Source organism: Phycodurus eques, chromosome 8 (genome assembly GCF_024500275.1).
Source record: "Phycodurus eques isolate BA_2022a chromosome 8, UOR_Pequ_1.1, whole genome shotgun sequence".
Lineage (NCBI taxonomy): Eukaryota > Metazoa > Chordata > Actinopteri > Syngnathiformes > Syngnathidae > Phycodurus > Phycodurus eques.
Window position 1 is genome coordinate 6,781,763 of NC_084532.1, and position 25,067 is coordinate 6,806,829.

Consider the following 25,067-nt stretch of genomic DNA (forward strand, 5'->3'; position numbering starts at 1 on the left):
ACATAAATGTCAACTTAAAATCAAGTTGCCCGATGTGAAACATTGTTTATAAACCCACATCGGATCAAAAACATTTAACATGACATTTCTGGAATATGATCAATAGCAGATTGATCTTTCTTACATGAGGAAAAACAATTATATAGAAAGTTCACTCATCATGAGAAGGGTTCGGTACAGCCTAGTTTAATGTCATCTCTGACAGAACAAACCTGAATTCAGCTCAAGGCTTGGCATGGAGACTAAAAATATAAAGCTTGGATTAATGCTGGAAAGACTACTTCAATCTTAACTCATATTGCTTCTGGAGATATACTGTACCTTGACTTACCAGTTTAATTTGTTCCGTGACCACTCGTAACTTAATTTACTTTGTATATAAAATACATTTTCCCAATTGAAATGAATTGAAATTCCATTAATGTGGTCTGGCGTGCACAAAGAACACCCCAATTTTTTTTTTTTTTTTTTAAATTAAGAAATAGAGCACTGTATTATAAAAAAAAACAAACTATAAAACATAATAAAAGAGAATGTACTATAAACTGGGGTAATAAGAGGTTTTCTGATTATTCCAGGAAACAAACACCATATGGACGACAGAGACATATGCCATTTTGTGACTACCTGGTCACTCTTCTAATTGGTTTAAATGGTGATCGGTTATTTTCATCCCATTATAATTATTATTTTTTTTTAATTGACTGTCCCTTATTACCTCAGCTTTGGGCTTTTGGGGACACAATTGTTTCAGTTGATATCCCTCTTTCACCTAAGCGGGTTTTAATATTGTTTTTAGAAACGACAGGTGAACAACAAATGTATGTCTGAGATTCTGGAATGCCACAGAATCTCACATTTCCTCCTAAAATGCCGTTATCAAATACAAACATGAACATTGAGGTTGTATGAGTTTGTGCTTAAGTTCCTTTATTTCCAGGAATCCTTTGTTGAGCTCTTTGGGGCTCACAATTTTATGTGTGACGTTTTCCACTGGATACCAGAGGACATCCTCGTGTTTTGGCTACTTCCAGTTTGAGCCACTTCTTACCATTGCTTGTCTTCTTTTTCTGTCACAATCCCTGGATACATTTCATGATCGTACTCAAACAGGACATACCCGTCATTTGTCTTCTTTTTGCAATTTTCATAAGAGGTTCTTGTCTCAGAACTGTCTGACTCTAATGAATCACTGGTTTCTCTACTTTCGTCCGCACCATCACTTTCTTCACTCAGTTCCAAACTGTTCTGCAGCTTTCCTATAGCTCATTCCCTTGTCTACAGCCTTTATAGCGTTCAAAATGTCCTCTTTGGCATGTGTTTTGAGAGTCCTCCCTCCCGGATGTCCGAGCTTCTCACCCTATCTCTAAGGGAGAGCCCGGACACCCTGCGGAAGAAACTCATTTCGGCCGCTTGTATCCAGGATCTTGTTCTTTCGGTCACGACCCACAGCTCATGACCATAGGTGAGGGTAGGAACGTAGATCGACCGGTAAATCGAGAGCTTCGCCTCCTTCTTTACCACAACGGACCGATACAAAGTCCGCATCACTGCAGATGCTGCACCAATCTGCCTGTCGATCTCGCATTCCATTCTTCCCTCACTCGTGAACAAGACCCCAAGATACTTCAACTCCTCCACTTGGGGCAGGATCTCATCCCCGACCCTGAGAGGGCACGCCACCCTTTTCTGACTGAGGACCATGGTCTCAGATTTGGAGGTGCTGATTCTCATCCCAGCCGCTTCACACTCGGCTGCGAACTGCTCCAGTGAGAGTTGGAGATCACGGCTTGATGAAACGAACAGCCGGATTTAGACCAGAATTTACTCAAAGCCGTCCGAAAGTCATTTTCCATGGCCTCACAGAACTCCTCCCATGTCCGAGTTTTTGCTTCAGCGACCACCAAATCTGCATTCTGCTTGGCCAGCCGGTAACCATCAGCTGCCTCAGGAGTCCCACAGGCCAAAAAGGCCCAATAAAGACTCCTTCTTCAGTTTGACGGCATCCCTCACCATTGGTGCCTTCGGCCGGGTGCACCCCGACCCTGTAGCGAGCGGCTCTGTGCAGCAGGGGGGAGCGGCCCCTCCTCCGCCTACCCGGGGCCAGCCGGGGTACCAATAATACAAAACAAATGCAGGACATAAAAACGCTCTTTTCAAAAACACAATAAAATCACAAAATAACACCACACATTAACAACTCTCATACATGGTCTGGTAAAGCCAGGGAGAACATTTATTTATTTTTTCATTGGGGGGGTTAATCTAACCTGCAGGGTTCCAGAGTTTGGGCCTGTGTTTCAACTTTGCTCTTGGAACGACGAGGAGAGATCTATCGGCAGACCTCAGAGACTGTGTTGGAGTATAAGGGTGTAAAAGTTGAGAGAGGGAGGATGGAGCCAGCCCACTTAGTGCTTTAAAATGCTGTTTTTAAATTATTTTATTTATTAAGGGGGGAAAAAAACTATGCTACCTCACCCTGTGTGAAAAGATAGTTCCCCTCATCACATATTTTGGTTCCTTTTCACTAATCACACACAAGCCTGATTATCTCCACAGCTGTTAAATTGGGTACTGCAGCAGGACAACGGTCCAAACACACCAGCAAGTCAAACTTCTGGATGGCTTAATAAATGAATGAATGAATGGATGAATGAATACGTAAATAAGGTTTTGGAGTGGCCTTGTCAAAGTCCAGACTTGAATCCGATTGAAATGCTGTCCATGACCTTAAACAGGCCGATCATGCTCAAAAACCCTCCAGTGTTGCAGAGTTAAAAGAATTCTGCAAGGAAGAGTGGGCCAAAATATCTCCATAGAGATGTGAAAGACTCATTGTCAGTTATAGAAAATGTCAAAATGCTTGATTTCAGTTGTTGCTGCTGAGGTCCAACCAGTTTTGAGGTTTAGGGGGCCATTACTTTTTCACACAGCTCCACGCAGCTTTGAATAGTTTCCCCCCCCCCCACCCTTAACACATAAAATCACCATTTTAAAACTGCATTCTATGCTTACTTTGATTATTTTTGTCTGATATTTTACATTTGTTTTATGATCTTAAATATCAAAGGGAGGAAACTATGCAACAATCCGAATTTGATAAGGGGGCAAATACCTTTTCACAACATACTGCACATACTATATGACCAACCTGTATTGAGCTCGAGCAGCACCCTGACAGTGTCATTGATCTGTAGTTGGAGTCTGGCATCACTCAGGTATAGCCAGAGAGTTCTATGCTGCTGCAGAATGTTAAAGGTGAGCAGTAGTCCCTCCTCATTCCATGTCCGGAATTGTAAAGCTATAACGACGAGCCCTGATGCCTCCGTTGTGTGTCCAGGCAACTGGAGGAAGCTCTGGGAGTCAGTGAACGTTACAGCCACTGAAATTGGCTCATCACAAGAAAAAGTCACATTGCCCTGAGAAGAAGAAAGAAAGAAAGAATGCAATATGAAAAAAAAAAAAGACCTTTTGGTGACACGTCTCATTGGGAGCTCTCTGAAAAACAGGTTCTCACAAGAGTTTAACAGTCAAATGTAAATAGTGAAGCACTATATAAAATTCAAACTTGGATCAAGCTGCACTTTTGTGATGCACCTAACCAAAAAATGCCAAGTTTAGTTGGAAAAACAAAACAAAACATTGCAGACATGTTGGGTCGAAGAAAATGCTAGGGAAGTGGAATGCCCAACGTCAAACTCCTCAAAAGTTGTTCAGGATCATTATGTCTCGAAGTCAGACTAAACGGTGGTTGAACAGCCATCACGTGTGATGCCACGCGAGACATCACCAACACGTAACTAAAAGTCAAATTATAAGTATGTTTTTGTCCCCCCCCCCGATGTTTTTATTTTCTTTTACTTTTAATTAAAAACACACCCAATTCCAGTAATACCTATAAAACTCCACTAGGTGATGTTAAACTGTTATCGCACTGCCAAAAAAGGTAAGTCATTTTACTTTAAATGTATTTAGTTCTTAGGGTGAGAAGCTCGGTTATCTAGGAGGATCTCAGAGGAGAGCCGTTACTCCTTCACATCGAGAGGAGCCAGATGAGGTGGCTGGGGCATCTGATTCGGATGCCTCCCGGACGCCTCCCCGGTGAGGTGTTCCGGGCACGTCCCACCGGGAGGAGACCTCGGGGACGACCCAGGACACGCTGGAGAAACTACGTCTCTCGGCTGGCCTGGGAACGCCTTGGGATCCCCCCGGAAGAGCTGGATGAAGTGACTGGGGATAGGGAAGTCTGGGCGTCCCTGCTAAAGCTACTGCCCCCGCGACCCGACCTCGGATAAGCGGTAGAAGATGGATGGATGGATGTATTTAGTTCTATTATACAGTGGTGCAGTGACTATGGCCCGATTGTCACTGCAACTGTTATTTTTGTGCATCTTCTTCTTCAACCAAACCTGCTTCATTTTCCGTCTGAGATGCAAGGAGAAAGACCATGCCAAAAGACCCACGGATCTACAGTCATGAGTAGGACACAACAACCGTTGCCAGCGTGTACACAATTAGTGCCTAATAATTTTGGGGAAGATATTAGCTTCACCCAAATATCCCAACTTTGCGCTCTCTCGCTCTGACTCAAAGCATTAAACGCTCACATTTTCAATTTTAGCCCAGCAACACACAATATCCTATTTCCCTTTTCGTCCACCTATTTTTCTTTCTTTCGCCATTTTTTGTTTGCCCTTGGTGTTATTTTATTTTTGTAGTTAACGCCTCTGTGTGTTTCCCTATAGATCCCTCATAGATTTCATTAAATATTCTATAAAATTTCAATCCGTGTTGTGTTTTGTGTGTGTTTGGAGTTTAATAATGAAACCTCTGCGATCTAGAATTCCTATTTCCTAAATGTAGCAACCTTCAAATTATGAGACTGATAAGAGTTTTTTTGTCGCTTTGTCCTAAATTTTAGACATATAAAAAGAGACGTGTTGCCCATTTTGAGACAAAAATAGTTTGATTGTGACCTTAAACCGTAAATTGAACTAACCCGTTTGACGAATTTATTCCTTATATGTTTTATACAAAGGCCAATATATGCTACAGTGGTTATCTGCGCTTTATACTGTACTTAAATGATGGTTTGGAACACTGATTCTGCAATTAATGAAAGTTGTATAATGGCAGCAAATTGAGACAAGAACAAATTCATTTACATTACGTAATGAAAGAAAAAAAAATTCAAAATTGATCATTTGGAAGTTATGGGACAGACTATGCTTGTCAACTTGTTCCAGTGTCTTTTGCCATTAAAACAATATATGTTTCTATTACACATTTCATACAACATTCTTGGTATAAAAAGCTGAAAACAAAACAAATGATCTATATAAAAAAAACAACAAGCTATATACAGGATAAAGGAGTCGATAACTACTTGATGGCACCACAGTTTAGCAGTTGTAGTACATTAAATGTGAGAAGATGCTAACTTACCACCACAGTGACCTGAGGGTTGTTTTGTTTTGCCATGTCTATCAGGTTGAGGTCATTGTAATGCAGGTTTTCCACACAGCCATTGAAATTCTTCTTGTAGGGGTTTGACTTAAGTTCAGGACTTTGGACGGCTCCTACACTTAACTGCACAAAGAAAATCACTGCATAAGCAGGTACCCCAGGTAACTTCGAATGATCTACACAAAAGCTAATGAATTGGTTCAATTCCATCTCGGGACTTTGCTTGGTGATTAAAAGATGCAGGTTCAAGACCCCCCAAAAAAGGCCCAACACCGAAAAGGATGAAAACTGGGACTAGTTATTAGTGGGATTAGCTACTCTGGGTATGACGCTGCTTTCATTTTTGTTATATTTCAAAATTCTACAGACATATCAGATAAAACAATGCATTTGAGGAGACATTAAAGGGTTATTCTTCTTGTATGTAAAACCCATCTACTGTATCCTACAGTACCTTTACACTACAGTAACTACCTTTTATGCTGGAGTAGAATGAATAAAATGTGACATCATGGATTCATAAAATGTCATTTTTTTTGTCAGCTGCATGTAACTATGGAGGGCATAATATTTCTCAAATCCACGCATCCGTCCATTTTCTATACCATGCAAGCACGGGAAGCTGTGCAAACTCAACACAGGGAACCCTGAGCCTCTCAACCATAGGTATAAATAGGTTTATATGACATGACCCTTTTGAGCTGCGTTCCTACGGCGACGCTAACCTAGGAGGGTAAAAGTCGTCAGCTCATTCCATGTGTGTGGGTGGCAAGAAAACCAAAAGACCAAGGATGTCGGTGCACTGCCGTACAATTACAACAGTTCACCGTTTTTGTTTTTTTGGCTTTTGTTTAAATGTTATGTATTGATAGCACACGCTTTGGCGTTGACAAAAAAGTAAAACTCGAAGAAAAAAAAAAACACCGACCTGGGAGGTGGTGGGAGGGTCATCCAAAATGGGTTTGAGTGGGCATCCAACTCACCCCCCTGTCCCCTGACGATGTGGCCACAATGAAATTCGGTTGGTCACGTCATTACATCATCCTCCCCATCCTCGATCGGCGATTGGTAGGGGGGGGGGAGTTTGATACGCACGCATATGTGTGTGCGTGTGCGCGCGTGCATGCGTGTGTCAGGAAAACAAGGGATTGACGGTTATAGACCTTATTCCTGGCATAGTCAACATGCTTTAAATAAAATCCATTCATCTATGAATGTTGTACTGCGCATTGTCTTTAGGGTCATATGTCTGACATGTCAAAATGGTTGTTGATCGTGTTGCGTAGTTTTTTTCTCACCCAGTGAATGTCCCAGTGACTGAGATCAGCTGGTATGACAACGTACTGGGTATTCTTATCCACAGTAAGGTTGAGGTGGGTGCCAATTCGCTCTAGCTTTACATGGTGCCAGTGTTGGTCGTCAAGTAGACTACCCATTGTTGAAAGGACATGACCGCCAGAGGATGAACTCCAACCTGTAGTATGGAAGACATGGGGCAGTGTATGTCAAAGTGAAGATATTTTCAACTGTGCACATACTTTCCAGACAAATATGACGATAATGAATGCCTCTAAAATGCATAAAAACTGAGAGTATGAACTGTCATTCATCCATATCATGCAAAACCTCAGGGTATGTCACTGAACCACAGATCTGCGAGCATCAAAACATTGACTAGCGTGCAACTAGGGCGATTTTTCTTTGGCTGACGTTTTAGTAATTTTTTCCCCCCAATGAATAACATTGAGACAAAAAAAAAAAAGAATAACTGAAATTTATGGCCATTTTTCCCTCTACCTACTACCATACTTTGTCCAGATAGCCAGGGTCACTTTATTGAAAAAAAAATATATATTTTGTTTTATTTATTTTTTATTTGAAACATGCTTACAAACTCCACTGTGACACACTAAAACTGTTCCGGCATAAAAGGGATACAGGTCTTCCATTCTGCTTGACCTAACAGCCGAACAGGACACAAAAAAAGAAAAAGAAAAAACACACGTCTGTTATGGTTTCATAGTCTAAACTGTGGACAAAAGATACCCCTTTACAAAACATCCAAAAATGGTAGACTAATTGTTTGCCTCTCTGACGCTGTTCAAATGTGGTCAGCAACACTTATCAGCAATTGTCCATGAAGCACAGGGGCAGCACACACTCACTGGCCGCTGTGTATTTGCTGCCTTTTTATTACAGCGTCTCTTGACAGCTGAGAATTGATCTGAATTGGCAAGCAGTAAAGTACATTACAGCGAACTGACATTTTGATGAGTCCAAAACAAGGAAGAAATGGGACTTTTGAAGAAAGTACTGGTACGTAAATCTTAATGAGCTATCATTTTATTCCAACTTCTTGCCATATTGCGTGTTTGTCTCCGTTTTGCTGTTACTCATTCCTCCCTTCTTATGTATGCATACAATAATCATTGTATGCGTGCACAAACAAATGCCCTGTCTCTAAGTTCTTAATGAACTTATGTTCAAATTTATGGGTTATACATGTTTGATTTGCTTTTTTTTTTTTTTTCTCCAGCTCACAAGTTGTCCTCATGTGACATGCATTAGTATTTAACAGTGCCTTAGGACCAGAGAGACTATGAGCAGCTTCTTAGAAGTTCTCAAACACTGCTAGAAATATAATAAATATCTCTATTCTCGTTTTTTCCCCCTCTCCTTAACTGTTGAGCTGCCAGCAGACAGTGTCTCTGGATGGATGCATCAAGCTATTGAGTTAAATTACACTCTCTGCCCACTGTAAACCCATGGGAGAGTGGAGAGACAGATGTGGTATGCAATAGAGAGGCGTTGCGCACAACAAGCATGCTCCTGAAACTGGCCAGTGATATACCTAACAAGGAGCAGGAACAGCAATATGTGCAATGTATGAGAAATGTTGGTAAACAAGAATAAAAAGTCTAAAGAATGGAAAAAATATAGTAAAAGAGGGCTGCGAGGATAGCAGGAAAACATCAACAGATTAGAAAGATTGGAAGATTGGACGACGTGACTTTTTTCCCTCTCGCTTTGCAATACATCAATGCATTGTCATTAATATTTTCTGTGACTCTGTGACAAATATGATACTTTTTTTAGCCACCCTTCGAGCCAGGTTAGCAAAGGTGACAAAAAGATTTTGTCATGGAGGGAGATGTGACGGGCATCACACGCTGAGAACAGATTAGATCTCAATACAGGAGAGTGACAGTCGCCAATGCCACCAGGGAATTAAAACTCCTCCCAAATAGAGAGAATTCAGAAATAGTCTATTTTCATTTTGTTGTCAGGTTCTTTTTGCTGTGTGGAGAAGGTCACTTAACAGAGACAATCGTAAGAATCGTATTAATGTGACATATGCACTATGTGGATAGAATCATGGGGCATGTCTTTTAATCAATAAATTAACCAATCAAGGACTGGTCTAAACCCATTTTGGTACTGACTGAATGGCCAAAAATTCCCACAGATAATCTAAAATGAATGTAGACTGTAGACTGTAATTCTTAAAATAATGGAATCAACAATTAGTGAAATTAGTCTCCATGGAGGTGAATTTTGAAGCAAAATTTGCCGCCGAGCACAGCAGGAGGTGTCTCCTCACTCATCTTTGCGCTGACGTAGGCATTACCCTGATCACTGACCTTGTAGCAACCTGCGCCGCATTTCAAATATGCATCCGCGTTTAGGGTAAAGGAGCGTGTGTGATCAAAAGAAATTGTGTGATTAATCTTAGTTAATACATGCTTAATGCAATAATTCTTCTCTGATTAATCATGCCTAAAAATTAATTCCAAGTTCTTTAATAGAGCCAAATCGAGCGGTACAGTTACGTCGTGAGATACGAGTGACTCCAATGCCGAGCGATTTTTTTTGCTTTGATATGTGAGGGTAGACTTGGGAAAAGAGCGCTGTATGGTGGCAGTGAACTCAACTCAACAGACAAATAGTGAACAATTCAGATTTAAAAAAATATTTTTTTAAAAAAAGAAGAAGATTCAAGCTGTTTAATGCCGCTGCCAGTTGAAGTTTACTGTTAAACTAAACATAAACAAAAATAATGAAATCCTTTTCACACTGCACTTGGTTTTCTTGCGGGGCAGCATGCAAGGACGAGAGCGCCCTGTGGCAAGCTCGCCCATCTACAGTATTCCATCATCTTTCTGGCCAGGGTGGATGCAAGCTACCGCTTCAGAATGTTGGATGTGGGGACTTTTGGATGCAGCGGCGGTGGGGACATTTTTGCTGCATCGGCACCTCTTCCTTGTGCGGATCACCAGGGCCTTATACATGACCCGTTTTCAATAGGAAAAGATGATTTCGGACAAGTGTATTGAGTTACGAGTGTGGCCACAGAATAAATTCAACTCTCATCTCAAGGCACCACTGTACATGTCATATTCTGCTTGCTTCATTACTTAACATGCATAATCAGATCACGTTGCCATGGTGATAAAGTCTCCATGGCAAAACCAACATAGAGTAAGGCAGGGGTAGATGTTGCAAATACAGAGAATTGAACACACACATCAATAACACAGTCTCCCCAAAATGTCTTTTGCGCACTGCTCTACACTGAAAGAGACCAAGGGACAGAAAATGCAACACACTGTGCTCCAAAGGATTCATCCTAACACGTTGCAGCATCCATCAAACATTAAAGGAGAAAGCACGCGAGGGGAGATGTCAAGCAGACACAGAAACACAAAAGAAAGTGTCACAGTATAAACTGAAGGAAAACTCAAGAAGGAATAAGCAAAAAGAGGAGTTTACATGTCAGAAAGACTCCATCCTCATCTCCAACGTTTACCTAATTGTCCAATTTAGTGTGAAACACTGCTTATAGCAACCACTACTCAAGCACCTACTGAGAACAATGAACAAGCCATGCTGGTATTGACAGTGCTGAAAAGTTTCCAAGCAAAACAACGTTAACAGTAATTTATGAACATGTGTCAAAAGTTCCAAGTTCACTGCAGTTGTGGGTTTCAGCCCTAAAATTGAGAATGCTGCCTTTTATATCATAATAGTGTAAAACTTTCAAATGGAATTTCTTCCATCCATTTTCTATACCGCTCGTTCGCATTAGGGTCACGGAGGAGCGGGGTACACCCTAAACTGATCGCAAGCCAATCGCAGGGCACGCAACCATTCACACTACATTTAAATTATTCCATCCTACAATATTCACATTTAAAGTTACATTTCGTTCAAATAAATGGGAGAGGCACATGTAGACACACGTTCACACTCACAAACAATTAAAGATATTGAATGAAAATTAACCACAAAAAGAAGTCGTTTCACAATGCCAAATTTCTGTTATCTATATTTTGTGAAAACATCCCATTTACTCAACTTATGAGCTCTGCTGCATCTAATTGGAAGTTTCTTCTCAAGAACTGTTCAATAATCAACACCAAACAAATAATAATTATAGTAACACAGAGCCAAAATTACATTAAAAATGACTCATTTAAGAAAAATGTAACATAAGGACACTCGCTGTCCGTGATAATTCTTTGAGCTCATCAATTTATCCACTAGAACCCTAAGACTTAATGATCCTAATGTTTTAATACTTTGATGACTTTTAAAAATACAGTATGTGTGACATAGTATGCAGCAAATACTACCTAATTATATTACACATGTAATTCCTCTCAATCTTGTGAAAAATTGGAATAAAAGACAAAACTGCAATACCCTTAACTTGCGGATTGAAAGAAGAATGTACCATGTTGGTGAAAGAGCAGAAGTTTCCCTTTTTCCAAAGCGAGACTGAGGCTGTGATCTCCCTTTCCCTCAGCATGGAGCAGGATCCCAACATTCTTTGGGGTTTTCAAATTCAGAGAAATGGCCATCGCGCTCGACCGAGCACTCAGTCTGTATAGCACGCTGCTGCTGCCATCAAAGTTTGCTACATCAGAAGCTACAGGAGCAGAGTTCAAACAAAGAACAACATCAGAAAAGAAAAACATTATCGAACACACAAGATGACCATAAAAATGCTTTCGATCCTGCCTGGGACCTGAAGACTTTTACTGAAGGAGCAACAGAAATACAATATTCTGTATAATCATAAATAATTCAATCATGATATCGCCATAAAACAAGTTTCAATCATGTATCAATTCACATGGATGTTACCATTTAAACTGCCTTTTTGTGTTTACAGATGTTCAGTTCAGCACTTTGTATCAGCTAAAACAATTTCAGACTTTGTCTCATTCTTCTGATTCCCAATTCTAGAATATTTTTTAAGTCCTACCCCTTGAAATAGCATCTCCCTTACACCATATACCCACCATATGCTATTATGGGTTGAAACCTTTCTGACTCAGTCTAAAGTAGTAAGAAGTATCCATGTGGGAAAAAGAAATATCGGCAATATCAAGCACAATCGTACAATGTTAAATACTTTGTAACTTATTGAAAAAAAGGATTTGATATACTATAATTACTGTTGTTTGATGATGAGTCTAATTTAGCTAGAATCAGTGAAAAATAATAATCCATCTTCTTTTCTTATGGAAATAATGCATGCATAACACAAATTTTGTTCAGACAGGTCAATTACCATAGTGACAGCCATATATTTCTAGTCTAAGTCCAATCCTCCCATTCGGGTTCCAGGCCAGAGGGATGAGGCGGAGAAAACGAGTTACCACCATCTGTTCAAGTTTGTACTGGGCCACAGTGTCAGCATTGCTGTTGCCTGGAAGAGCCTGGAAAAAGCAGGTCTTTTTTTTTAATTAAACTGTCCACATTTCACAAAACGTTCAACAGTGAATGACAGCGTTATGAGAGCGATAACCATTTCAAATAAATCCGTTACTTATTCACATGGACACACATCAGGATTGCGTTTCCAATCTGCAAAGCAAACTAAGATGGAGCCATTGTTAATTATGTTGGGAGCTCCTGTATTTAAAGCAACACTTTTCGGCAGCTTAAATGCGGCCTTCTGGTTCTCAGGTGAGCAGCTACAAGTTTATCAAAAGCTCTAATCTTCTGAAGTATTGTGCTTCTTCATCATTAGACATTAGAATGTCCCTTCCTTTTACAGTTTTTAAGTAACACCACGTCTTTGAAAGATTACAGAAGAGGTATTACCAAAAGTTGCTTTGTTTACACGACATGGTTCAAGGGCACCAGTCCATTTTTTTATGTATTTTGTTTTATTTGATTTCTTTTTAATTCTTTTGCTCTCTCTAGGCACTATTTGGTTATGGGTCGTGCCAGGATAAGAAAAACAAAATGAATGGAATCAGATATCCGCAGACTGTAACACGGCTTCTTTTAACTGTGAATAATAATCAGATATGAATCTGAAATATGCCAATGTGACTGCAGGGTAAAGGCACATATCGGCTCTAAAATGAGCTTGATGTTATTTAACATTAATGAGTGATATATATATATATATATATATATATATATATATATATATATATATGTGTGTGTGTGTGTGTGTGTGTGTGTGTGTTTTGTTCTTGTTTTTTTGCGGCGCGGAGACCGGGCAACCTCTGTTAAGCATTGATATGAGTGCGCCCTTACGACACTAAATGTCCTGTTGACGTTCTATATGTGATGTGATGATGTCATCACACTCAAGCAGAGAGCAGAGCGCGCAGTGTTGATGTGAACGCACCATAAATATTGGAGGCTAAGAAGGCAATCATGCCCGTTCTACATATTCTCCACAACGCAAGGACGGGTCGGGAAGATGTCGGGGACACTGCATCGCTTTCCAACGCTGCGGCGGGCGTGTCCGCTGAAGGCTTTGAAACCACACCCTGTTCAGCTGTCAACTATCAATCGAATACCCCTGCTAACAACCTAGAAAAATGGATGTTACTCCGTCTGTCTTTATTATGCCTCCACATTTTGTACAGCTTACCTGCGTCTGCAGTTGTCATAGTGACAGATGGAGTTAGATGTCATAGATATGCCTGTTACAAACATTGCATGTTGCCATTGTCTTTTCCCCTATTTTATCAAAAACATTATCTTGAATCCAAAAGCAATCATCCTTGGCGCTCCCTCCGTAATAGTCGCTCTTAGGGCCATATTCTCCGATATCCTTAAGTTCGAAAAGCCGCACAGCTACGCAGCTTTCCATTTATGTCTATTATTTACACACCTTCTTGACAGATACGCAGTCTGGGTGGAGAAACCTTCAAATGTGGGTGTTCCCAGTCAAATCTGTTCATCTGCGCATTCTCCCGTCGACTTATTCAAATGTCCTTTTATGTGCTGCGGAGGCTGTGGTAAGTTTCGCGGCCATAAAGGTGAAACGTCATATTGTACTTAAAGTTTTTCAATATCCGCCGCACGTTGTAAGACACTTCCAGAATGCTATGAAATGTATATGGAGAGAATGAGCAAAAAAAAAAAATTATTTTATTGTGCTGACCAAAGAGTCACTGTATCGGCTATTACCGGGTTTTATTCGTGATATTTATTGGCGAAGAATATTGGCGCTCGATTACCTTTTTTCCCTTCTACAACTGCATAAAGCGATATTCTGCTTCAAACATGGAGACTTTGGAGTTTTTTTAAGTGCAGGGCTCCCACAATTAAAACAACTACAGTCATAGTGAAGGTGCAACAGTGAGTTAGACATCTAATCATTTACAGTATTTTTATTTGCTTCTACGCCAATTATCAAAATATGAAGTGGGTCGCCTGGTCCGTGGTGCAAGGAAGCTTAGGCACCACTGATCTTTATAACAGCAGGCACACACCCTTGTTTTGTATCTATGTATTTAGGTAGTTATAAGCACAAAATCTAAGGTAAATTATTTTTACTGGCTGTATTCTCCACAGAATAAAGAAAAATGCTCTCCTTCGAAGTGATTGCATGTTAGCCAAAGCGGTGCACACATTCAGACAAGCTGATGACACATTCAATACCTTATATATACTGAACAAAAATATAAACGCACCACTTTTGTTTTTGCTCCCATTTTTAATGAGCCGGACACAGGTGTGGCATACCAAGATGTCGATTAGACAGCATGATTATTGCACAGGTCTACCCTAGGTTGGCCACAATAAAAGGCCACTCTGAAATGTGCAATTTAATCACACAGCAGAATGCCACAGATGTCGCAAGTTCTGAGGGGAGCGTGCAATTGGCATGCGGACTGCAGGAATGTCCCGTGAATTGAATCCAAAGGCGTTTCAGACAATTTGGCGGTACATCCAACCGGCCTCACAACCACTAAGAAATGTGCAAAACTGCACATTTCTTAGTGGACTTTTATTGTGGCCAGCCTAAGGCACACCTGTTAATCATGCTGTCGAATCAGCATCTTGATATGCCACTCCTGTGAGATGGGATGGATTATCTCGACAAAGGGGAAATGCTCACTAACACAGATTTAGACAGATTTGTGAACAATATTGGAGGGAAATGGCCTTTTGTGTATGTGGAAACAAAGTTTTAGATCTTTGAGTCCAGCTCACGAAAAATGGGAGCAAAAACAAAAGTGTTGCATTTATATTTTTGTTCAGTGTATGTAAAGTGGGCTACAGTATATATTTCTGATGGTTTTAAATGACATTCACAAGTCAAACATTAACAGCGAGCCTCAGAATTGAATGAATCACAGCTCTTTGGTGTTTGCGCACTAATTCCCAGGTTACGCAGGGTGGGTATGTCAGACGTCTGGACAGGAGAATGTGCGTCGATGAAAAGTGTTCAAGCCCAGGTGTGTAAAAGAGACTTAAGCACCAACAGGAGAATAAGCCCTTAATTAGGTTGCCTCAGCACTCCACCTCTCAGTTAGCCAAGTTTGGGGTGTGCACAACACAAAAACAACTTCTCTTTCAAAAACAAAAGGCACATCCATCCATCCATTTTCCACACCACTTATCCGCACTAGGGTCCGTATGCTGGAGCCTATCCCAGTTAACTGCGGGCAGGAGGCGGGGTACACCCTGAACTGGTTGCCAGCCAATCGCAGGACAAATATAAACAACCAACGATTCTCACTCACATTCACACCTAAGGGCAATTTAGAGTCTTCAATTAACCTACCGTCCATGTTTTTGGGATGTGGGAGGACACCGGAGTAGACGCACACAGACACGGGGAGAACATGCAAAGTCCACACGGGCAAGGCCGGATTTGTACCCGGGTCCTCAGAACTGTGAGGCGGATGTGCTAACCAGTCGACACCACGTGCCGCCACAAAAGGCACACTATATGAAAAAAAATCCGATTTTCAAATGTCAAAGTCAAATCGAGTCTCATGAATACCAAGCCAAAGTCAAGTCTTGCATAAAATGTAGCCAAGCAAGTCCTCCAATTGGCAACTCAAGTCTGACTCGAGTCCGTCACGTCAAAGCAGGCCCTCAGAGTGTAAATGCAGCCTAAGTGTAATGATACTGATCAGTCTCTCCCTTGGGAGATTAATAACTCCACAACCTTAAGGCTGTCCTTTGGTTACTGATTATGACTTGTAAAATCACAAATACTATAGCCATTGCAACTGTGAAATTAGGCTCTCTGGGTGACATTAAAATGTTTTAAAAATAATTCATATGAACTGTGGTTATGTGCCATACAATTATTCAAGTGCATAACCTTTGTTTCTGCCATCTTCTTCTCTTGAGAAGCTGAGTGTTTGATAATGTGCGTGTGGATGTCTGTTAAGTACAATTGACGTGCTGCTCTGTGACTGAAATTGGCTTATCTGGTTGTGTGTAATTGTCATCTCAGTGCCGCCTTCAGCATTCTGAAGGTCTTATCTGTCTGGGCAGTGAAGCATTAAGTTCACCAAATAGCTTTGAGTAGCATCTCATTTAGTTTTTCTCAGCATTTTTGAAAGATGAGTACCCTCTGACAAGTCTTCAGTAAGCCAGTCGAGGGTGAGAGCAGGAAGACAAGCATATGGAAGAATCACAGGTAAAAGGTGACGTAATCAGATCATACCATCCATGACAAAAATATGCTGTTAAAAATTCATGGGATTATTTAAAATTGTAAACCATTGATTTTCCACCAAACACTCATTCCGTACACTCTAATCACGATACTGTGTAGGGATCTTTATATTGTGGACTTTATAGTTCAGTCGAGTAGTTTTCAAACAATAACAACAACTGTCTGCCAGTTCTTTTTTTTTCTTTTCTTGTAATGCACAGTGCATCATAGGATATACGTTATTGCTTTTCTAGTGACCATTTGTTGTTCACTACTTTTCAAGATCCATTATTGCATACTTTGAGGGCACTATATAGGAACAGCACTATACTGTAGTGGATAGGGAGGTATTATGAACACAGCCCCATTTTTTTTTTTTTTTGGGATTATAAGAAGCACCAAATTGGGTTTGCAAAGCACATTAAAAACAAATGAATGTAAACATTTCTTACTTATTGAAGTTACATTAGTTTTGAATTGTGAATTACCATAAATAGAATGCAGTCCAAATACAGCACGAATGTTCCACTGGAATTTGTGGTTCACTTATTTCACATGGATTTAAAAAATATATTAGTCACTTCTATACAGTGAACAAACTACTACATTGCAGTTTGTTAAGTTTTCTTTCATCGGCTGAGTATGTTGCTTTTTCTAACCTGTGTCCTTTTGGGTGAGTATTAATCAGTCCATAAGGTCTTTGTTTCATGTGGTATTGCTTATTCGCGTGAGCTGTGAACACATTGTAAGTAAAACGAAGTTGACAAATCCTCACCAGTAATTGGAAGATCGATGTCAATCTCAAAGACCATGTATTATAAGTGAAGGAAAGGACTGGGACAAAGTGCCTTTTCATTGTTAGAAACAAGCAGAGTATCAATGTGACGCAGGGTATTTTCCACAATTTAGAAGATACAACACTGACAGGCAGCTAAAGACTCAAAGCAGAACAAGCCGCACACCAGGAAACATAACAACACTGATGAGAAACTGAGGAATTAATCACATAGATGAGACACAGCTGGGTCGAACACAAGGACAGGCAGGCAGCTGATTGGCTGACACAGAACGGGGCTAACAGACCAAGTAGCGCTAATGAAAGACCAACACAATGGGAGTTTAATACCAATCAATCATATCATGAGGGACATGCACAGTCAGGCAGTGTTTCCCAACCTGTATTGACCCAATGCACCCGTTTAACATTAGAAAAAGTGCACGGTACACCAAATAAAAATATCACAAAAAGGATGAATACTAACTTAATGATTCACAATTTGAGTTACTCAATGTGAAATCTGGGTCTGTGTAATTATGATGATATACTCACAGGAAGCCATGCCTTGTGAAAAGATTTGTTATGCTACTTTTATACAGATTTGAGAGATTAAGTTTCGGGTAATAGACTGTGTTCAGAATCGCTCCATATCCACTTTAAAGTGCCCTATATTGTGCGTTCGCTATTTTGTAGTGCTGTTGGAATATAGTATCAGTATAGGTTATGTCCTATGTAAATGTATGTATCCCACAATGCATTTTGAACAGCAAGGAACAACCGATTGTCACTAGAAAAGCAGTACAGTTGTGGCTTGAGGTGCGAGTGACCCGACACACACCAGAAAGAGCAGAACAATGTGCATTGAATTGAATGAGAAAGTGTTTGTTTATTTAAATTATGTCATTACTGTATGTTTTTATAAAGTATAAGATGATAGAGTGCAATTTGTCTCATTGAAAACACATTACATAGAGAGAGAGAGAGAGACAGAGAGAGAGAGAGAGAGAGAGAGAGTGGAATGATGCGATGCTGGACGTTTGTCAGTTGAAGCCAACCACCTGTTAAAAGCATCATAGTTTTTGAGCAGACAATATAGGACATACGATATAGGACATGCAGCTTCACGTATTTTGTACATTTTTATTTATTTTCATTAAACCGTGAACTCCAAGTCGTTGTTCTGCCGTTTTGCGTTCAAGACTCAACGTTACTCTGGCTTCAAAGGTGCTTTGTTTCTGCACCAACATGAACGAAAGAGTTCACGATGAAAAAAAAATTAAAAAGAAAGAAAAGAAAAGAACTCAAGTGAGAAGGGAGTTGGGCAGTGTTTATTGGGCCCAGACACCCATTTTACAATAGAAAAATTTAATGGTACACCAAAGAAAAATGTCACAAAAAGTATGCATACTGAAGCTGATATACTTGCAGAAAGCTACGACTTATTCCGTTGTATGGCAACTGATGGATACACAGCATTTTATTTTTCCTCCTGTCTCTATATGTCGCTGGCATGAATAGATGAACAAAGATATACTGTATTTATTATTAATGAAAAATAATTTCCTGACAAATTAAGTAAAATTGGCTGATTTCCCCACTGCAACCCTTTAATACTGTGTCTCTCGGCACACTAGTGTGACACGGCACCCTGGTTGGGAATCACTGGAGTAGGAAATGCACTAATGCAGCTATAGAGTTATGACACAAAACACGTGAAGTGGATTGAGTGAGGAGTTTAACAGTGAAATAGTTATAGTTGACACATGTCTGGTCTCAGTGGTGTCCACAAAAATGCTCCCTGATTTTTAAGCAGACAAAAGATATACGTACTTAATAAGATTTTTATTGTAATATTCTCTGATTCTGCATATCCGTTCAAAACGCACTTTTTAAGATGTATGAGGTCCAAATCACTTTTCACGTTGACAGTACTTTTTACAAAGAGTCACAAGAACCAGACAGCCCACCCATAAAGAAGAGAAAACCTATTTGACCGTGAGGCCGAGAGACTTACTCATTGTATTTTGCTCAGTGGAGATCCTACATTCTGCAGTCTAGTATTCTTGCTTTTATTTCACAGATCCTATGAAATGCTAACAGAGAAAACAGTAATTGAATATTTGTCATGATCTGTATTTTTGTAGGTTTTTCAAGATTTAAAGTGATTTCAATTGTCTTTTGTAAGGGATTGTGATGTGGTCCCGGTTTGGTTTGTGCTCCTGTGTCTCCTGTTTGTGCCCGTCTGCTATTTAGCGGTATGTCTCTGTCTCCACCTGGTCTTAACGGTTCTGCTGCTCATGTATCAACCCATCAGCTCCCTCCAGCCACTCGTATCTTTTCCAATTGTACTGTACCTCATCTCAGCGTGTTTGTATTTAGTTCCCTGTTTTGTTTTACTCAGTCTCTGTCCTTTGTCCTTTGTCGTGTCATGTAAGCCGTCGTCTGTAGGGGTGGGCCTTTCCCTCGTGCTTATTTTTTCACTTTTTTTAATCAGTTGTTTCGGACTTCCCATCATAGTTTTTGGATCCTGCACTGGGCTACCATTGTTTGACTTTTGGAAAATTAAATACTTTTATAATATTACCTCTGCACTGCTGCCTTGCCTTAAGCGTGTCTCCTTCCTTGAGCTTGGGTCCATCTGCCTTTTCGCCTGCACTCCACCATAATGAAACCCGTCATGTGACAATATTTGCAGATATGGAGAGGCTGGAGAAAATACTGTATTATGGCAAAAATAACTTTTAATGGGTACTTGGAAATTACGAAGTCTGATATTAGGGCTGGCTCATCAAGGCTGACACACAATGACTGAAAACAGTAATTGACTAATAAAACCACATAGCTTTTGTCAACAAAGGTTAAACAGATTGACAGTGTCTCCGTGCAGTCAAATTGAGCCATTTACCCTTTCATTGTTCACTCCACTGGAAAATGAAAAACTAACAGCTCCCAGTGAGCGGTCAAAAAATGGTAAAAAAATAAAAATAAAAATAAAAATTGTACCAATAAAAACCTTCTGTTCAGGAAGAAACCCCCACCATTGTCACTGAAATAACTTCAATCCGACAAGCATAACATAAATAAAGCAAACACTGAAAATCGACTTGTGAAAATCAGGCAAAGCTTTTTTTGTGGTACATCATAATTATCTTGAAATTAACTCATCAACTGGCCTGGACAAAAATAATGATACCTTTAACTTAACATTTTGTTGCACAACCTTTACACTACATTCCAAAAATAATTCACTATGAGACTTGTACAATTGTCGACAGGTATTTTTGTGCACTCCCCTATAGCAACCTGTTGTCTCAGTTTTTAAAGCTCCAGCATCCATCCATCTTCTTCCGCTCCAGGGTCAGATCGTGGGTGAAGCAGCATAAGCAGGGAAGCCCAGACTTCCCTCTTCACGACTACATCGTCCAGCTCTTCCAGGGGAATCCCTGCGCGTTCCCAGGCCAGCCATGATACAAAGTCTCCAGAGGCATTGTCATCAATGTCCACACAATGTTGCAGAGGCATGCCAACCAAGAGAGCCCCACAATATCCAGAGCCTTTTGGAACTCTGGGCAGATTTGATCTACCCCCGAAGCCCTATTACCAAGGAGCTTTTTAATCACCTTGGTGACCTGAACACCAGCGATAGGAGAGACCTCCTCAGAATGGCCAGACTCTGCTTCCTCATAGGAAGGTCTGTCTGTGGACTTCAGGTGGTCTTCAAAGTATTCAAGTATACGGTGGTGTGTGTTTGTTTTGGCTGAGACACAAGTATTCCTGACAAAATCAAAATGTTTCTGAAAAATTATTCAGAATGTTTCTGATAGGTGATGACAGGGGTTGGCATCTCTGCAACTGCTCAGTGCGAATGTGGATTTAAAAGTGTTCGTTTGGTGGTGTCCTCCGCTCCGCGGTGCGGCCACAGCGATTACAGGACACTTCTGTCAGTCTTTATGCATGTAATACGGTATCAATTCACTTGCATGTATCCGCAGACACACACCCTAGGACTCTTTTTCACTGGGTGTGGGGGTCACGCACTTACTGCGACAAATAACTGATGAATATGCAAATCCTGTGTGTATCCCCTCACTTATACTCTCGTCTTGTAGACTTTTATAATTCACATAATGCCACCACACTTCAGTTGCACAGTCGGGTTCACGACCCTAGTCCTGCATGCTTCTTCTCTTGTCCTTGTCCTGTTCTATCTTGTCCTGTCCTTCCCTCACAGGGTGCAGCACTACAGCCCCATGCAACACTCATATTTAATGTTTCATTGTTGTAGCTAATGTAATGATTGACTTCTCTCCTGTTTACAATTAGTGCTTCGTCTTTTGTCTTTGTTTCTCTCTCCCTTCTAGAAACTTTGTTCTGTTCGACTGGTCAAGTCTGATTCTCAATAAACCTCAATTATAATACCACAGCGGAAGCTGAGAAACTCCACCGTGACACAGTAAAACTGTTCCGGTATGAAAGGCATACAGATTTTCCATTTTGCTTGACCTAACAACCGAACAGGACAACAACAAAAAAACTTTGGTTCAGTTCAGTTCAGTAATGTACGCATTGATTTTTCCATTCTTAGGCATCTGAAACTCTGCTAACCTAACTGTCCCACTTTGAACTGGTTGCAGTGGTACGATTCTGTACGCTTGCACAGGGTGGAGCTACAGTTGATTCGCTGCTGTCATTCAATTGGTTGGCTGAGTAAAATGTCTGCCCAGCTTTTGTTTTACGGTTTGTTTGGAATTAATTGAATATCAGAAAATAAGATCCATCACAAAATTACTGTGGCTTATAACAAAAGAAGGATTTAAAATCCATGTTTCTTGTGTACAGATAATGGCATCATACCGCACTTTACACTGTCATGTTTATCTTCTTTGTTAAATTACTTGGTGTCTTGCTCGTACGATGTCACAATATTTACAAAACATAGCGAAAAACATAGCAAAGCTGATCAGAAGTTACCAATCCAAACTGTATCTTGATAAAGTAAAGTGAACATTAAAATGTATATGCTGGAGATTTAATTACCCCAAAACTGTCTTCTTGACGATGCTGTCTCCAATTGTGGCCCGTGTCGCTAAACATCAACAGGTAGGCCGTCAACCAGTCAGAGCTGCCGTAGCGTCCCTGGGTGGCAACAGTTGTGATACGTGTCCTCCTCCCCAGGTCCACCTCCAGCCACTGGTATTCGTCTGAGATGAGAGGAGACCAACCTCCAGCTCCTGCAACGAGGAAAATATTACTTCATACAATGGTGAGTGTCTGCGACAGAGAGGAAGGTGCTGTGACAGATCAACTGAGACAATAGGGAAACTTAATTGGAAAGATTTGCACTTATCAGGCAGAGTTTATCGGGCTTAAACACAACAGCGGTGTAGGCCAATGGCAACATTGTCAAATGCCGCTCAGTATTAATTCTGTATACTGCATGTATTAAATATAAAATACAGTACACACTGGAAAGAAACAGCTTCAGCAGCTTTACCAGGTGAAACTGGCAGGGGATTGCCCATCATGTAGACTTGCCACTGGATAGTTTTTAATTGTAGGTTTGGAGCAAAGAGCAAGGACGCATTTAATGTGTACTTTTTACAGACTGTAACAGTACCTGTTTGTACACTGGAGCAGCTATATGTGCATATGTTCGTAGCATTTTAGACTAACATCGGGGGAGTTGCTCCAGTGTAACCATCTAAGCTTAGCAAAGATGTGTTTGTATATCCCACGCGCAAAATTCTTCTCTGGCAGAATTGTCTGTAGTGTAATGAATGCTGTTTCAGTAAGCTTTCCAGATGCTTTCTTTTGTGTTAGGGCATATGTATTGCCTGTTGAATACATCTTACCCCCTAGAGTGGGTAATCAGACTCCCCAGTTCAATCCCTAGTTCCTCGTGAGGCTGTGCCAAAGTGTCCTCAAGCGAGATTTGCTATCAGTGTGCGATCTGTTGTTAAGCACGTTGAGTGCTTCGTAAAGTCGAAAATCCATAATAACACCCCCGATGCACCAACACATTCCACCCGATGCAGAACAGTCCTTTTAGCAACAGGCTGCTGCAGCCACACAGCCAAAGGGAAAAGTCCACACACTTATTCCTTCCAGCTCCTATCATAGATTATCATAGATTCAATAGAGCTCTCAGTTGGCAACTATCTCCTTGTTTTATATAGCAACATCTTTGTCATGCTGACCTGATAGTATAATATTCAGTTGGCAATACTTTGGCTAGTATTAACGAGTTTGGTACATTAATTCCTTATGCTGACACTCGCTTATTCTTACTTAACTCCTTTTTACTGTTACTGTAACATTGTGAAAGTGATATATATAGTGAAGTATTATTTTATCATATCTCAGGCTTTTGTAGTAGTACTCTTTCTTAGTGTCTGACGTGTTTTTAACACGAAAAGAGCAGTATACATTATTATGAAAATGTTATGTGATCACATACTGATCGAGACAGACAGACTTTGTTATCAAAGACCTACATTGAGTAGTCTACCTTTAAGCAAATAACACAAAATTCAGAACAAATGAACATGCACAAGGACATTTTGGAAGACAGCAATTGGCTCAATGCCAATTATGTTTACGCCAAAGGCAGAGAGCCAGACTGTGCGACGGCCATCAATTCATCAATTGTGCCCCCTTGGCCGATTGTCAATATGGAGGGGGTGGGGGCGGGGTGGGGGGGTAGCTGGAGGAGATTTGCATCTGGAAAAAACAATGTCCGACTGGCGTCGCGCCCTATGCAACGCCACCCCCCTGAACGATAGTCAACGGGGGCGCCATGTGTGCCGAAACCTCACAAATGCATGTTGAATCATTATCCTGGTTATTTAACAAATTAATTTTTTTGCTTGGCAGAATCTTTCATAAATTATTAAACAGGGGACTCAGGGGACCTATAGTCAGCTGAAAAATAATTGAGTCAGCTGACAGAAATAGACGGACACACACGCAGGAGGACATTAGTCCTGAAACAGCACTATTCGGTTTTTGAGGTAAGATTATTCAAACACATTGGATGCCAAATGAATAAACATTTAGTCTTCATGGATTAAGCAGCATTGTTTTAACACAGCAGTAATAACTGGATCTAGTTGGGCACTGGTGCACATGAACCAAATGCAAAATCAATTCCGCATCTTTCTTCATTTTGTGTACTGTTCTAATCAGAAACATTTGGCTACGTATATAATAAGGATTGTTTACATGTTTTCAATGTATTTTTCATCAAGACTCACATGTTCACTGACACATGGTTATTTCAAATCAGAAGCCTGTTTCTTTAAGTTTTCCCTTCTTCAGTTACCAATGTGATGATGATGATATATTGTAGATGTTACCCCCAAAAAATATATATGTACACACACACACACACACACACTTATATATACTACTTTCTTCCCATGGTCTTCCCATGGGCTCACCACCTGTGGGAGGAGCCATAGGGGTTGGGTGCAGTGTGATGACCTAGACAGTGGCCGAAGGCAGGGAGCTTGGCGATCTGATCCCCAGTTACAGAAGCTGGCTCTATGGATGTAGAATGTCACCTCTCTGGCAGGGAAGAAGCCCGAGTTGGTGTGTGAGGTCGAGATGTTACGACTAGATATAGTCGGTCTCGCCTCCACACACGGCTTGGACTCTGGTACTAGTCCTCTTGAGAGGGGTTTGACTCTCTTCCACCACTCCACTCTGGGCAACCACAGTGAGAGGCGCCAAGCATGTGTGGGTATATTTATTGCTGCCCGGCTCATTGCCTGTACATCGGGGTTCACCCCGGTGGATGAGAGGGTAGCCTCCATCCGCCTTCAGGTGTGGGGACTTGTCCTGACTGTTGTTTGTGCCTATGCACCAAACAGCAGTTCAGAGTACCCACCC

General features: G+C 40.7%; 1 protein-coding gene across 1 annotated transcript in view; it reads right to left on the reverse strand.

The window, feature by feature from the left end:
- LOC133406480 (contactin-associated protein-like 4) overlaps nucleotides 1-25,067 on the reverse strand; it is a 90,605-nt gene that overhangs the window by 45,943 nt on the left and 19,595 nt on the right. Inside the window, exons 3-8 of the mRNA XM_061684133.1 lie at nucleotides 22,215-22,408; nucleotides 12,044-12,191; nucleotides 11,201-11,395; nucleotides 6,765-6,940; nucleotides 5,446-5,589; nucleotides 3,152-3,419 (exon numbers count right to left, since the gene is read on the reverse strand). Of these exons, the coding sequence (XP_061540117.1) occupies nucleotides 3,152-3,419; nucleotides 5,446-5,589; nucleotides 6,765-6,940; nucleotides 11,201-11,395; nucleotides 12,044-12,191; nucleotides 22,215-22,408 (1,125 nt within the window). The remainder of the gene's footprint in view (nucleotides 1-3,151; nucleotides 3,420-5,445; nucleotides 5,590-6,764; nucleotides 6,941-11,200; nucleotides 11,396-12,043; nucleotides 12,192-22,214; nucleotides 22,409-25,067) is intronic.